Genomic DNA, 16,632 nt, shown 5'->3' with positions numbered 1-16,632 from the left:
CAAAGGCCAGACCTCAAGGGAGCAAATAAAAGATGTTCATCTTCATGGTTCGTTTATTTCGTATACCGTATACTGAATTTAGAAATCACATTTACACCTTCTTGTTTTAGAGGCTGACTTATGAACTGTACGAGCTTTGGAATCTGATTGGCTCCTGTACAGGAAGTCTTGGCGGAACACATTTCAGTAAAATGTGAGGAGCTGCGCACGCGCGCTTCTTTCCTAGCCTTATCAATGAAACCTCTGGTTGATGTCAGCTCCGCAACTATTGGGTATTAGGATTTCGCGCATGCGCACTGTGGAATTCCTCGTCGTGAATGGGGAGTCGCTCCTGGCAACAAGTCCCTCCTCTTCTCCGTCCGTTAGCGGAGGAGCATGCGCGCTGACCCATATCTGTGGCTGCGAGAAGCTGCTTCCCGCCCGGGTAGTTTCCGCCGGCTGTGCTGGTGATGTGGAGGCCGTGACAGGTAGGCGGGGAAGAGATCCTAGTCTACTGGTTGTCATGTGGGAGACTGGAAGAGAGGCACGGGCCTCGCTCGTATGCAGTGTGGAAGTGGCGGGAGACGGTAGGCCTCACCTGTAGGACTGGGGGAGGGGGCAGCATGGTGGACAAATGTGTTTGTACAATGTGTGTTCTCTTTATAACTGTCACTGTACAATGTGTGCTCCCATCCTACAGTCAGTGTACAATGTGTGCTCTCATCCTACAATCACCGTGTACAGTGTGCTCTCATCCTACAGTCAGTGTACAATGTGTGCTCTCATCCTACAGTCAGTGTACAATGTGTGCTCTCATCCTACAGTCAGTGTACAATGTGTGCTCTCATCCTACAGTCACTATACAATGTGTGCTCTCATCCTACAATCACCGTGTACAGTGTGCTCTCATCCTACAGTCACCGGTCACCGTGTACAATGTGTGCTCTCATCCTACAGTCACCGGTCACCGTGTACAATGTGTGCTCTCATCCTACAGTCACCGGTCACCGTGTACAATGTGTGCTCTCATCCTACAGTCACCGGTCACCGTGTACAATGTGTGCTCTCATCCTACAGTCACCGGTCACTGTGTACAATGTGTGCTCTCATCCTACAGTACCTGTGTACAATGTGTGCTCTCATCCTACAGTCACCGGTCACTGTGCACAATGTGTGCTCTCATCCTACAGTCACCGGTCACTGTGTACAATGTGTGCTCTCATCCTACAGTACCTGTGTACAATGTGTGCTCTCATCCTACAATCACCGTGTACAGTGTGCTCTCATCCTACAGTCACCGGTCACTGTGTACAATGTGTGCTCTCATCCTACAGTCACCGGTCACTGTGTACAATGTGTGCTCTCATCCTACCGTCACCGGTCACCGTGTACAATGTGTGCTCTCATCCTACAGTCACCGGTCTCCGTGTACAATGTGTGCTCTCATCCTACAGTCACCGGTCACTGTGTACAATGTGTGCTCTCATCCTACAGTCACCGGTCACTGTGTACAATGTGTGCTCTCATCCTACCGTCACCGGTCACCGTGTACAATGTGTGCTCTCATCCTACCGTCACCGGTCACCGTGTACAATGTGTGCTCTCATCCTACCGTCACCGGTCACCGTGTACAATGTGTGCTCTCATCCTACAGTCACCGTGTACAATGTGTGCTCTCATCCTACAGTCACCGTGTACAATGTGTGCTCTCATCCTACAGTCACCGGTCACTGTGTACAATGTGTGCTCTCATCCTACAGTCACTATACAATGTGTGCTCTCATCCTACAATCACCGTGTACAGTGTGCTCTCATCCTACAGTCACCGGTCACTGTGTACAATGTGTGCTCTCATCCTACAGTCACCGGTCACTGTGTACAATGTGTGCTCTCATCCTACAGTCACCGGTCACTGTGTACAATGTGTGCTCTCATCCTACAGTCACTGTGTACAATGTGTGTTCTCTTTATAACTGTCACTGTACAATGTGTGCTGTCATCCTGCAGTCACTGTGTACAATGTGTGCTCTCATCCTACAGTCACCAGTCACTGTGTACAATGTGTGCTTTCATCCTACAGTCACCAGTCACTGTGTACAATGTGTGCTCTCAACCTACAGTCACCAGTCACTGTGTACAATGTGTGCTCTCAACCTACAGTCACCAGTCACTGTGTACAATGTGTGCTCTCATCCTACAGTCACCGGTCACTGTGTACAATGTGTGCTCTCATCCTACAGTCACTATACAATGTGTGCTCTCATCCTACAATCACCGTGTACAGTGTGCTCTCATCCTACAGTCACCGGTCACTGTGTACAATGTGTGCTCTCATCCTACAGTCACCGGTCACTGTGTACAATGTGTGCTGTCATCCCACGGTCACCGTGTACAATGTGTGCTGTCATCCCACGGTCACCATGTACAATGTGTGCTGTCATCCTACGGTCACCGTGTACAATGTGTGCTGTCATCCTACAGTCACCGTGTACAATGTGTGCTGTCATCCTACAGTCACCGTGTACAATGTGTGCTGTCATCCTACAGTCACCGTGTACAATGTGTGCTGTCATCCTACAGTCACCGTGTACAATGTGTGCTGTCATCCTACAGTCACCGTGTACAATGTGTGCTGTCATCCTACAGTCACCGTGTACAATGTGTGCTGTCATCCTACAGTCACCGTGTACAATGTGTGCTGTCATCCTACAGTCACCGTGTACAATGTGTGCTGTCATCCTACAGTCACCGTGTACAATGTGTGCTGTCATCCTACAGTCACCGTGTACAATGTGTGCTGTCATCCTACAGTCACCGTGTACAATGTGTGCTCTCATCCTACAGTCACCGTGTACAATGTGTGTTCTCTTTATAACTGTCACTGTACAATGTGTGCTGTCATCCTGCAGTCACTGTACAATGTGTGCTCTCATCCTACAGTCACTGTACAATGTGTGCTCTCATCCTACAGTCACTGTACAATGTGTGCTCTCATCCTACAGTCACTGTACAATGTGTGCTCTCATCCTACAGTCACCGGTCACTGTGTACAATGTGTGCTCTCATCCTACAGTCACTATACAATGTGTGCTCTCATCCTACAATCACCGTGTACAGTGTGCTCTCATCCTACAATCACCGTGTACAGTGTGCTCTCATCCTACAGTCACCGGTCACTGTGTACAATGTGTGCTCTCATCCTACAGTCACCGTGTACAATGTGTGCTGTCATCCCACAGTCACCGGTCACCGTGTACAATGTGTGCTGTCATCCTACAGTCACCGGTCACCGTGTACAATGTGTGCTGTCATCCTACAGTCACCGGTCACCGTGTACAATGTGTGCTGTCATCCTACAGTCACCGTGTACAATGTGTGCTGTCATCCTACAGTCACCGTGTACAATGTGTGCTGTCATCCTACAGTCACCGTGTACAATGTGTGCTGTCATCCTACAGTCACCGTGTACAATGTGTGCTGTCATCCTACAGTCACCGTGTACAATGTGTGCTGTCATCCTACAGTCACCGTGTACAATGTGTGCTGTCATCCTACAGTCACCGTGTACAATGTGTGCTGTCATCCTACAGTCACCGTGTACAATGTGTGCTGTCATCCTACAGTCACCGTGTACAATGTGTGCTGTCATCCTACAGTCACCGTGTACAATGTGTGCTGTCATCCTACAGTCACCGTGTACAATGTGTGCTCTCATCCTACAGTCACCGGTCACCGTGTACAATGTGTGCTCTCATCCTACAGTCACCGTGTACAATGTGTGTTCTCATCCTACAGTCACCGGTCTCCGTGTACAATGTGTGCTCTCATCGTACAGTCACCGGTCACCGTGTACAATGTGTGCTCTCATCCTACAGTCACCGGTCACCGTGTACAATGTGTGCTGTCATCCTACAGTCACCGTGTACAATGTGTGCTGTCATCCTACAGTCACCGGTCACCGTGTACAATGTGTGCTGTCATCCTACAGTCACCGGTCACCGTGTACAATGTGTGCTGTCATCCTACAGTCACCGTGTACAATGTGTGCTGTCATCCTACAGTCACCGTGTACAATGTGTGCTGTCATCCTACAGTCACCGTGTACAATGTGTGCTGTCATCCTACAGTCACCGTGTACAATGTGTGCTGTCATCCTACAGTCACCGTGTACAATGTGTGCTCTCATCCTACAGTCACCGGTCACCGTGTACAATGTGTGCTCTCATCCTACAGTCACCGGTCACCGTGTGCAATGTGTGCTCTCTTCATACAGTCACCGTGTGCAATGTGTGCTCTCTTCATACAGTCACCGGTCACCGTGTGCAATGTGTGCTCTCTTCATACGGTCACCGTGTCCAGTTGTGCTGTCAGCACACGGTCACTGTGTACAATGTGTGCTCTCATAGCGTATGAAGAGAGCACACATTGTACACAGGGACTGGTGACCGTATAATGAGTACACATTGTACACAGTGACAGTATAAGAGCACTACGAGTGGGATTTACTAAAACTGGTGCAGCTGTGCATGATAGCCAATCAGCTTCTAACTTCAGCTTATATCTTATACTTACCTGAGCTCTATCTTGATCCATTGATGTGCAATAAAGCCGCAGCTCTCCCAGGTCTCTCTCTTCATTGGCTCACACAACAGCAGAAGCCACAACCAGTGAGGAGAGAGTGGGGGGTGGGGCCAAGCCACGATCTGTTTGTGAATAGACAATGTCCATTCACAGAAGTGTGGCTCAGGAGTGAGCCTGCTTGAGTGCCCCATTGCAAGAGGCTTGCTATTGGGAGCTCTCGGCAGGGGGTAGGATTCAGGACTACTGACAGGGGACCCAAAAAAGAAGAGGATCGGGGCTGCTCTTTGCAAAATTGTTACACAGAGCGGGTAAGTATAACATGTTTATTGTTTTGTGTGCACAATGTCTGCTCTCATACTATCACTGGTCTCAATGTGGGCTGTATAGGCACTGGTCACCATGTACAATACATGCTGTCATTATACAGGCAGTGGTCACTGTGTACCATGTCTGCTTTCATTATATAAGCACTAATCACTGTGTATAATGTTAGAACAAGGTGACTTGTACCTTTAGAACAGACTCGTTTATGTGGTGCCCAGTATCTATACAATAAGTGCACACACTTGGTTACCAGTAACTGTATAATAGGAGAGGACTTTGTATGTGGTTTCCGGTAACTGCATGTTAAATGCAGGCATTGTACCTGGTTAACAGTAACTATTTAATAAATGCAGATATTGTACACCGTGAGCAGTGACTGATAGTGTCTGCTCATTATACAGGCACTAGTCACCCTTTATCGTGACTGCTCTCATACTGCCACTTGTGACCATATACAGTACAGTGTGTGCTGCCATACTGGCACTGGTCACCGTGTACAATATGTGCTCTCATACTGGCACTGGTCACCATGTACAATATGTGCTCTCATACTGGCACTGGTCACCGTGTACAATATGTACTCTCATACTGGCACTGGTCACCGTGTACAATATGTACTCTCATACTGGCACTGGTCACCGTGTACAATATGTACTCTCATACTGGCACTGGTCACCGTGTACAATATGTACTCTCATACTGGCACTGGTCACCGTGTACAATATGTACTCTCATACTGGCACTGGTCACCGTGTACAATATGTGCTCTCCTACTGGCACTGGTCACCGTGTACAATATGTGCTCTCCTACTGGCACTGGTCACCGTGTACAATATGTGCTCTCCTACTGGCACTGGTCACCGTGTACAATATGTGCTCTCCTACTGGCACTGGTCACCGTGTACAATATGTGCTCTCCTACTGGCACTGGTCAACCGTGTACAATACGTGCCCTCCTACTGGCACTGGTGACCGTGTACAGTGCGTGCCCTCCTACTGGCACTGGTGACCGTGTACAATGTCTGCTCTCGTTATATAGGCAGTGGGAACTGCGATATCCGCACGTGGTGACCAGTACCTGTTTAATAAAAACACATCTTGCACACGGTGACCAGTGCTTATATAATTACAGCAGACCTTTTACATGGTAACTTGTGCCTGTTTAATTGGCACACTCTCTTTACATGGTGACCAGTGCCCTAACTATTGAGAGTACACTCCGTACATTGTGATTAGTGCCTGAATAATGAAAGCAGACCCTCTACACCACGGATATCAAATTGGCGGCCCTCCAGCTGTTGCCAAGCTACAAGTCACATGAGGCATTGCAAGATAGACAGTTGCAAGCATGACTCCCAAAGGCAGAGGCATGATGGGACTTGTAGTTTCGCAACAGCTGGAGTGCTGCCATTTTGACACCCCTGATCTACACTGTAATCAATGACTCTAAAAGAGCATGGCACTTGGCTACTAGTGAATATATAATAAAAACAATGTTTGCTTATTATACAGGTTCTGGTTACAACGTTCAGTGTGTGCTTCTGTTATACAGGCACTGATGACTGTGTATGGCAGGGGGCGGAAATCTTAGAGGTGGAGATCTACCTGAACATCATGGGAGAAGTCAAAGATGACTGGGCACAGTGTCGCCTCCTCACACCTTATTTAAACCTTTTAATTGCTGTAGTACAGTGTCGCAATCACGTGCATTGCATGGCAATTGTGGATTTATATCAGATGGTGAGCAACATATCGCCACCTGTCAAACACACTTGGATTGTCTTTCAGAGGAGCAGAAGTGCAAGTTGCACTTGTGAATGAGCCCTTAGTTGCATTTGGCAGCGGCATCCTTAGTGCTTGTTCACATGTAAAGTTGGGGAGCAGGGGCGGACTGACAACTCATGGGGCCCCCGGGCAATAGGGGATCATGGGTCCCCTGTGTCCTTTCCCAAACTCAAAAAAGCCTATGAAAAATGTACCAGGGGCATCTCATGGGGCCCCTTACTGACCCTGGGCCCTCGGACAGTGCCCGAGTTTCCAAATGGTCAATCCGCCCCTGTTGGGGAGTGATAAACCCTGCGGTTTAATCATGGTTTTTTCACCCCCAATTCCTACCACCTTTGGCTGCTGAGGCAGCAGCCAAAGGTGTACACATGACACAGTATGAATTAAACCCCCATAGCTTTTGGTGGGAGCTGTCGCCTGCCAATCATGACTCATTCAAGTAATTGGGGCCACTCTGCAAGAACCCTGCAACTGCAAAAGCAGGGTGTGAGAAAGCAACACAACACTGCCTGCTTTGACCCCTTGTTTACTGTACTGCACAAGGTTTCAGGGCACTTGCAGAGTGGCTTTATTCACTTGAATGGGTCATGCTTGGCAGGTGCTACACCCACCAACCATGATAGGGTGTGTAACTCCTGCTGCAGCTGTGACGTGTACACCCCAGGCCACTGCAGCTAAAGGGGGTTTGATTGGGGCAGGGGTAGAGCATGGTGGTTTTACCACTCCCCAAACTGCAAATGTCAATGAACCTTTACTGTTCTGAGCCCCCTATAAAGCTGCTTTCACACTAATGTGCTGCAGTTTACCTGCACTGTAGGTGCAGCACAGCACATCTTGACTTTCCTGGATTAGCAATGCTTTGTCATGGACTTCTATTATATCCTGCAGATGTGATGCACTTGCATTCAGGAGTTTTGGTGCGCTTTCAGAAAGTGCCCCAAACCTGCAGGATATAATAGAAGTCTATGGATAAATGCAGGAAAGCCGCAGGCACACTGCATCCTCGGTGTGGGTAAAATGCAGCACACCAGTGTGAAAGCAGCCCCAGTGTATTGCCTCACACTGACCTGAAGATCTTTGTTCCTGCTGCTGGCACCGCTCTGGAGACCGCTAGCTGGAATAAGAGGTGGAGTGTAGTTGGTATCACTCCACATGGGCAGGAGCCGGCACTACAGAGGAGGCATCGGCATATGCGGCTTTTTCTCCCTACTACTGCTCCAACTTTACAAGTAGTCCCTCTGCATTGCACTCTGTTTGATGCTCTGGGATGGCGGGTCAGCAAGCCCAGACCGAGATCTACTAGTCACCTGGCCACGATCTACTGGCTGCTGACCCCCAGCGTATGGTGTCTGCTCTCCTTACATGCACTGGTCACCCTGTTCAGAGTCTGCTGTCCTCATACATGCACTGATCACACAATAAAATGTGTGTTGTTCTACTGGCACTGGTTGTCCTGTACAGTGGCTGCTGTCGTCCTGCAGAGGGTAGGTTACATCAGGGGTGGACAAACTTACCCCCTTCGACTCTCACACCTGTGGTCCCCTTCTGGACCAGAGCAATCTTTACATTTCTGCTATGGCCCTGTTTATTCAGTGATAACGTTGTCATTACTTTAAAAAACAAATAATGTATTACATTTTTATCTTAAGACAAAGAAGCCTTTTTTTGTTAATATTGTCTTGCAACAAAGATTTTCTTTTCACAATCCTTAAATAATTTATTATTTTTTTTTTTTTAATTTGAAATTTGTAAATATATGTTAAAGGTGTAAAAATATTAGGGACAATACAAACTAAAACGGCTTAAATATTAGTTAATAAAATATTTTATAAACAAAAAAATCTGGAAAATAATAATTAAATGGAGAGAGAATAAGGAGTTGATTAGGGCTGATTAGAGTAAACTAAGGGTTAATAAGTGTTTAAACAAAGGAGCATTTCATTTAAAAAATATAAACAAACTTGTCAGGTTGCTTTAGTTCTCCTATGGATCACAGGAGTGCAGTTCGTTCTGCACTCCTGTGACCCGGTTTCAGCTGACAGCGGCCCAGGATGGGGAAAGATCCAACTTTACAGTCTGGATCCACCCCAGAGTCTAGAGTGGCACCTGGCACAGCCTTTCAGCAATCTGAGAGCCTGAGCCAGCCGCTCCCTCCCCCTCCAAAGCCCAGTGCTACAGTGAGTTAGGGGTGTGGGAAGCAGTTGGGGATGGGGTGGGGGAGGCAGATGGGGGGGGGGGCGCAGAGCAGACAGTGGTGACTGACAGTGGCGGTGAGAACTTAGCCAATCAGCAGTCATGTGATCGCTGAGTTCTCCACCCCTAGAGCCGGCGAGGAACAGATGCAGCATTGGAGCGATGCTGCATCCATCTTGGTAAATATAATTTGAAAATAAAACCTACACTTCTTTAACTGATTTCATCAACAGATCGAAGTTCATCCCTTTTGATCTGTAGAGGAATAAACAGATACAAAATGATACATTGTTCCTTCTTTTCTTCGACAGCTCCAGCTGTTAGAACTTGCTCAGTGTACTCTGCAATGCCTCCTTGATTAATCAGAGCTGAATTGCTGAGTACTCTGACAGGTCCTGGCAGCAGGGCCGAAGGTCTGAATGTGTTACACACGCCCTGTGTGCAATTATTACCTTTTTTTGGGTGTGTCTAACACGTCCAAAGTCTGCAACTGGTTAATATTGAGTACAGGACCTGGCAGGATTTTTGAAGACATCAGCTTAAGAGCCAGTTTTCAGTGTCTGACCTTACTGTGTAGGCATTGGTCATTATGTACAGACTAACTTTAGGTTGCATATATAACCCCTGCTTTTATTAAAGCTGTCATTCACAGTGACAGGTCTGAATTTACTATGCTTGATTACATTAGACTTATTTCTTTTTTCAGGCTAATAATGTTCAAGTACAGAAAACGCCTGTTGATCCAGCTGGAAGTGCAGTGTCCTCATCACTTCCTTTGAGTTGAACTCTCAAACAATGTTCTCTTCCTTCTGTAATGCAGGCCATACATGGGTCAAATATCGAAAGAATTTTCCTTTTGAATATCACACCATTAGTGGGCTGCAGCATCAGCCAATTTTTGTGCGGCCATCGAATTTGAGTGATCGGGCATGTTGAAAATATTTTGAAAACAAACAAATTTCTAATCAGTGATGGTAGAACCGTGCGAGAAATGTCAAAAAAGAAATGAGCATGGAAAGAAAAGATTCCCAGCCTCGAAAATTATTTTCTGTAGCAACAGGAGGTGAAATTGAAGGCTTGGTTGGTCGAATTTCTAAATCAATGGTGGCAACATCGGATTACAAAAAGCGCAAAATTTCTGATTTTCTAAAGAAAATTCATTCAGAATTCGACCCATGCATGGCCTGTATAAGTTACTAATTTCCTCCACCCAAGCAATTGAGATGGAGAGAGGAAGACTTGTTTGAAAGTCCAGCCTGGGTAACAGCCGTGACTTTCTCTGTAGATACAGTAGAAAGCCTGAATAAAGAAACTAAATGCGACCATCTAAGGACTGGTAAGCTGCATTATGATGTAAAAAATAACCCTCAAAGAAAAATCTTAATTTTAAAATAAAGCCTTCACATGCAGACTAACATTGCCGTTCAACTGGGTCAAGTTTGTGAATGCCTAAGCTGTCCTCTTCACTAAGGGTATCTATTTTTATTTTTTTTTTTTAAATGTGGTTTTCCTTGTTTGAGTACATGCGTGCCCATCACTCCACCCACAGAATTGTAGTTTTTACCTTTTGCCGATACTATGGCTATATGTAAACAATATGATTCCCTGGTTTGGTTCACTTGCATGAGATTGGTGGTGCATACACATTCTAGCGCTCTAAGTTGGATGAAGACTTCTGGGATGTATGATGTTCATACCCCTGAAGTCTGCCAGCAGTGCTGTTTTGTCATGCCCAAATAAGTGAGAAATGGGGCTGGGGGTGGTATTTACAAAACAAACATTTTAATTTGTTAAACTTATGCTGAAAACCTTAATATTATCTTAGCTTGTAAAAGTGAGTTGGCATGGAGAGGAGAAGCCTTCCTGATGGACAGTGCCAGTACATGCACCAGGTATTCCACTTTTGTTGCAAGTGAAAATTGTCTTCGTTTTGTCATTGCTATTTAGTATTCACACATTTTTGGTTGTGTGAAGACAGTCTTTTGGTTTAGGTCCAAGTTTTATTTTTACAGTGTCCCAATTATGAGTGGAGTGTAACTAGATTACATATCCAGTTGTCAGGTCACTTTGGGATTTATACAACCCCAGTTCTAAAAAAAAAAGTAGAGATGCTGTGTGAAATCTACATAAAATGCAATGATTTTTGGAAGTGAGCCCATGCAGTTATGTCCATCACAGAATCGTGCTGTTTTTAATGCAGTGTCCCCTGAGGGCCCGAGGATCATGGGCATCCAATATTGCGTTTCAGCCTGGACCCTTGCTCACAGAGATTTCTCCAGATTCTTGGAATCTTTTGATGATCTAGAGGAGAATGGAGGGTCTGATCGGGTCCACCTGAAAAACTGACAGGCAGACCCGATCAGTCCACTCATGTGAAAGGGACCTTTAAAAAGAATATTTTATTGCAGACGCTACATCTAAGAATTGATGAGCTGCGACATATTACATTTTTGGTTTTGGGGTTTAATACATCTTTGCAACACATGCAGATTTTTCCATGGCTTGATTCTTTAAAACCACATCTGGTACAGTAATGTACTAGTTCTCCCAGAAACCCAGTATGTTCCTAACTTTATGTAGATATAGTGGCTCATGCGCTGTACTGTATCTATGGAGGAAGTCAGAGGAGTGTTGTTTGGACAGGAGGTTTGGCTAGGGTTTAATTACGGAACTCCTCCCCTTTTCCAAATATATAACATGTGGGAGGTGTTCTGTAGTTCAGAGAGTTGAGAACACTATGAACCAACAATAGAGGCAACCATACAAGAGTCCACAAGATTGGCATGACCAAGTCATTTTTGCACTTCTCAAAGACGCTCAATGGTGCTGTATTATTTTACAGACCGAAAGGGAGCACATAAGAGTTCATTGTTAGGCCCCATTCACATCTGGTGTTTTGGTATCGCAGCAATTCTGCCCATGATATCAAATCACACTGCAATCGTGGCAAAACGCACTATGTGTGTTTTGGGTGCCATTTATTTTTAGTGGCAGCTAAACGCAGTGTGGTTCAAAGAAGCAGAGCAGGCTTCTTTTGAGTGACCAGCTTCGCTCGATAATCGTGACTGAACCGCACTGTTTAGGTGCCATTAAAAATTATTTTTAAAACCGCAACATTTCATATTTCCATTCTGTGTAAGGCCTTGTTACATTTGTGGATGGGGGGCAGTAAAAACACACGGTTGAGGTTTTACTGCCTCCCAACAACTTTTCCTTCCTTTTTGGTGGTAGCACCACCCTCATCACCTACCTCTAATGCAGAGGGATAGCGTAGGTAAGAATATGGATAATATGAAATATGATTTATGAAAATGGTAATGGAGATTTGCAAGTATACATTCATGCACCATTTTGTTCTTGCACATAAAGAGTGTTTCCATAAAAAACATACAGCATATACTATACTTTTAATTCTGCCTGTAAGGCTCTGCTTTAAAGAGGAACTTTAACTTTTATCTTAAAAATTACAACAAAGGCACTTCTAGAAATGTTTGTCAATCTACAAACCTATTTCTAGATAATTGAAGGCTTCCTATTCTTTGCATACTTCATTTGTCCTTTCCTTCCCATTCTTCTCATAGTAGGCATTTTCACTGTGGGTAGATTAAAATATTTTATTTTTACTTCCTGGAACTGAGTCTGCCTCTTGGAACGTGTGACAATACACCCCATCTTAGGGTGAAGGCGCTGATGATGTAGGCCTCCCAGAGTGCATTTGTGAGGCTTTGGCTGCATCACCAATGCCTCACTCAACCAGGAAGTGGAAAAGCAATAACGAAGTAAAAGCAAAAAAATATTTAATGAATGTAAGATGATTTCATATCCGCATGCAAAACTTCATGCTGATGTGACTTTTTTTTTTTTTTTTTTTTTTAAGTGATGGAGAAAGGTCCACTTTAAGATTTTTGTTATGATATTGCTTGCAAATAAAGTCTGCTGCTGTGGCATAACACATGCCTTAGTAAGAGAAATTGAAACCAAATGAACGTCTAAACAGATGGACTTCAGCTTTAGGTTCATAGGTGGTTGTGGGAAGTGTGACAATGTGAAGCAAAGTGCCTGAGAATGCTGAAGAGCCAATCGATGATGAAAAGAAGATCTGTGTAGTAGTTGGAAGCCATTTCCCCCCCAAGTACTGTGTGCTAAATTTTTCCCAATATCTTGCCAAGTTCCTAGAGGGAAACACACAACCTTTAAGCTCACCATACACATTACAGCAGTGGTTCTCAACCTTCCTAATGCCGTGACCCTTTAATACAGTTCCTCATGTTGTGGTGACCCCCAACCATAAAATTATTTACCCAGTAATTATAATTCATGAGTGTCGTTTTACCTCCAATACTGCTGCTTTCAACACAGCAGCTGCTTTCTACACAGTAGCTGCTCTTTGCACATCAGAAATATGTGTTTTCTGATGGTTTTAGGGGACCCCTGTGAAAGGGTCGTTCGACCCCCAGGTTGAGAACCACTGCATTACAGCCTTCCCGTTTGGACAGATTAGTCAGGTCCTCCTGTTACATAGCTTTAATAAATCTAAGATTGTACAAAGATGTTTTGGTATGGTCAGGTTGTATTGTGTTTGACTCCTGGGTTGTATAGATACCAGAATTCAATATGCTGAATTATTAAAGGATTAGGGAATTATGGTCCTAAAAGTTCCCCTTTCTTACAGGGCAAATTTTGCTAAACTATTAAACACAGGTTGGTGGAATAAAAGGGATGTAGTGTAGTAATCAAGGTTTGTATAACAGAGTTCTGCTGGTTCCCTAGCTTCTATGATACTCTGTGAGGTATAAACCATTGCATTTACACTGATGAGCCATATAACCACTGACTGGTAAAGTTAATAACATTGATTATCTTGTTACAGTGACATTTGAAATTGGGTGGGATATATTAGGCAGCAAGTGAACATGTTATCCATTTTATAGGATTTCAACACATCAAATTCAAGGACAAGTGTAAGGATTTGAGCAACTTTGACAAGGGCCACATTGTAATGGCTAGACGACGGGGTCAGAGCAATTTTAATACTACAGCGCTTGTGGAATGTTCCCAGACGGCAATGGTCAGAACCTACCAAAATTTCTCCAAGGAAGGAAAACTGTGACATGGTCATGGGTGGCCAAGGCTCTTTGATGCATGAGCAGCGAAGGCTGGCCTATGTAGTCTGATCCAGTAGAAAAGCTACTTCATCTCAAATTGTTTACAGAAGTTAACGCTGGTTCTGATAAGTGTAGGAACACAGTGTATCATGGCTTGTTATCAGTGGGGCTGTGCAGCCGTAGACCATTTAGGATACCCATGATGACCCGTGTCAGCTAAAAGTACCTACAGTGGCCACGTGAGCATCTGAACTGGACCACAGAGCAACTGAAAAAGGCGACCTGGCCTGATGAATTAAAAAAATGGTTCGAGGAACGCAACGTGTGAGGTGTTGACTTGGGCTCCAAATTCTTCAGATCTCAATCAAGTCGCGCATCTGTGGGGTGTGCTAAAAAAAAATGTCCTATCCATGGTGACCCTAACTTTAAAGAGGTTGTAAAGGCTGAAGGTTTTTTACCTTCATGCATTTTACGCATGAAGGTAAATAATCTTGTATGCAGCAGTACCCCCAGCCCCCTCAATACTTACCTGAGCCTTGTCTCGATCCAGTGATGTGAATGACTTGGCTGACCCAGGTCTCTGCTGCCTCATTGGCTGAGGCAGCAAGCGGGAGCCATTGGCTCCTGCTGCTGTCAATCACTGCCAGTCAGTCAATGAGGAGAGGGGGCGGGGCCAAGCCGCGGCTCCGTGTGTGAACACGGAGCAGCGGGTGCCCCCATAGCAAGCTGCTTGTTGTGGGGGCACCCGACAGACAGGAAGAGCCAGGAGAGCCTGTGGGGGACCCGAGAAGAGGAGGATCCAGGCTGCTCTGTGCAAAATCACTGCACTCTCTGCTGCTGACGGCTTGGTACCAGTTATAACAACATACCTTCAGAGTTCTAGTGGAGTCCATGCCTGAACAGGCTATGGTGGGTGGTCATAATCGTATAGCTGATGGATCCAGGCAGCTCTAGGTTCTTGCTTTTAATATTTACTGTCAAATTAGTGGCCACCGGTGATTCCGGTGAAGTATGAGCAATCATACTTGTCTAAAGGGAATTGCATATATAACTGTTTTGTTTCTGAAGGCTTTATTATTGCTGTATATATGGAAAATAAAACTTATGTCTGAACCATCCTTATTGCAGGCAAAATGGCAAAAAGAGTAGCTGACAAGGAGCTGACTGACCGCAATTGGGATCAAGAGGACGAGGCAGAGGAAGTGAGTGAGGTTTTTACATTATTATTATTATTATTATTATTATTATACAGGACTTGTATAGCGCCGACAGTTTGCTCAGCGCTTTACATTATGGTGGGAGACAGTACAGTAACAATACAGTTCAATACAGGGATTGGAGGGCCCTGCTCCTTGGAGCTTACAATCTAGGAGGGAGGGGATAGTGGTACAAGAGGAAATTAGCTGTGGGGGATGGAGTGGTAGGAAGAGTAGGGGATTCCAGTATTAGCTGGGGTCGGGGTAGGCTTCCCTGAAGAGATGGGTTTTCAGAGTGCGCCTAAAAGTGAGCAGAGTAGGTGATAGCCTGATAGATTGGGGTAGGGAGTTCCAGAGGATGGGTGAAGCCCTTGAGAAATCCTGAAGACGAGATTGGAGGAGGAGACAAGGGAGCTAGAGAGCAGGAGGTCTTGCAAGGAGTGGAGAGTACGGTTTGGGTGGTATTTAGAGACAAAGTCGGCGATGTAATTAGGGGCAGTGTTATGAACGGCTTTATACGTCAGCGTTAGTGTTTTGAATTTTAACCGCTGGGCAATTGGAAGCCAGTGGAGGGATTGGCAGAGAGAGGTGGCAGATACAGAGCGGTTAGGTAAGGTGAATGAGTCTGGCAGCAGCATTCATGATGGACTGGAGTGGGGATAGCCTGCGATGAGGTAGACCAGTGAGGAGGGAGTTACAGTAGTCAAGGCGTGATATAATAAGGGAGTGGATGAATTGCTTAGTGGTTTCCAAGGTTAGGAACGGTCGTATCTTGGAGGCCGGGGGGAATACTAGAAGCTCCATTTTGGAAAGGTTGAGTTTGAGGAAGTGGAGTGACATCCAGTCCGATATGTCACTTAGTAGGCTGGTGATGCGATTGGAGACTGAGGGGGTGAGGTGAGGGGTAGAGAGATAGATTTGTGTGTCGTCGGCATAGAGATGGTAGTTGAAGCCGTGGGAGTTTATTAATTGGCCAAGGGAGGAGGTGTAGATGGAGAAGAGGAGAGGTCCAAGGACAGAACCTTGAGGGACCCCAACAGAGAGAGGGAGTGAAGGGGAGGTGGCAGCGTTATAAGAAACACTGAAGGAGCGCTGCGATAGGTAGGAGGAGAACCAGGAGAAAGCGGAGTCTCTGAGGCCAAGAGAGTGTATTTTGTTGAGGAGAGGTCAAGTAATAGGAGTATAGTATAGTGGCCATTGGTTTTGGCGGTTAGTAGGTCATTGGTGAGTTTGAATAGGGCAGTTTCGGTGGAGTGTAGGGGGCGGAAGCCGGACTGTAAAGGGCTGAGAAGGTTGTTGTCAGTGAGATGGGAGCTCAGGCGATTGTAGACTTAAGCGTTCTAGGAGTTTAGAGGTAATTGGCAGTAGGAGATGGGTCTTAGGTTGTTCAGGTCAGTGGGGTCCAGGGAGGGTTTTTTGAGTATGGGAATGATGTGCGTGTGCTTTAGAGGGGAGGGGAAGGTACCGGT

At 45.7% G+C, this 16,632-nt stretch overlaps 1 protein-coding gene across 2 annotated transcripts in view; it reads left to right on the top strand.

Annotated features, from left to right (window-relative positions):
• The first annotated feature begins 313 nt into the window (after positions 1-313).
• The window catches only part of NUP50 (nucleoporin 50), a 42,234-nt gene continuing 25,915 nt past the window's right edge, over positions 314-16,632 (top strand). Inside the window, exons 1-2 of one of the 2 annotated variants that reach the window (XM_089680775.1) lie at positions 314-467; positions 15,096-15,169. In XM_089680775.1, coding sequence (XP_089536901.1) covers positions 15,101-15,169 — 69 coding nt within the window. In that variant the 5' untranslated portion in view covers positions 314-467; positions 15,096-15,100. Of the gene's footprint in view, positions 567-15,095; positions 15,170-16,632 lie in introns of both variants that reach the window. The other variant, XM_089680774.1, reaches the window with a different exon arrangement.

This window comes from Staurois parvus, unplaced genomic scaffold (genome assembly GCF_062004578.1).
Source record: "Staurois parvus isolate SC_StPar_1 unplaced genomic scaffold, SC_StPar_1.0 ptg000249l, whole genome shotgun sequence".
NCBI classification, from domain to species: Eukaryota; Metazoa; Chordata; class Amphibia; order Anura; family Ranidae; genus Staurois; species Staurois parvus.
Note: the sequence above shows the minus strand (reverse complement) of the source record. Positions and strands in the feature narration are given on the sequence as shown.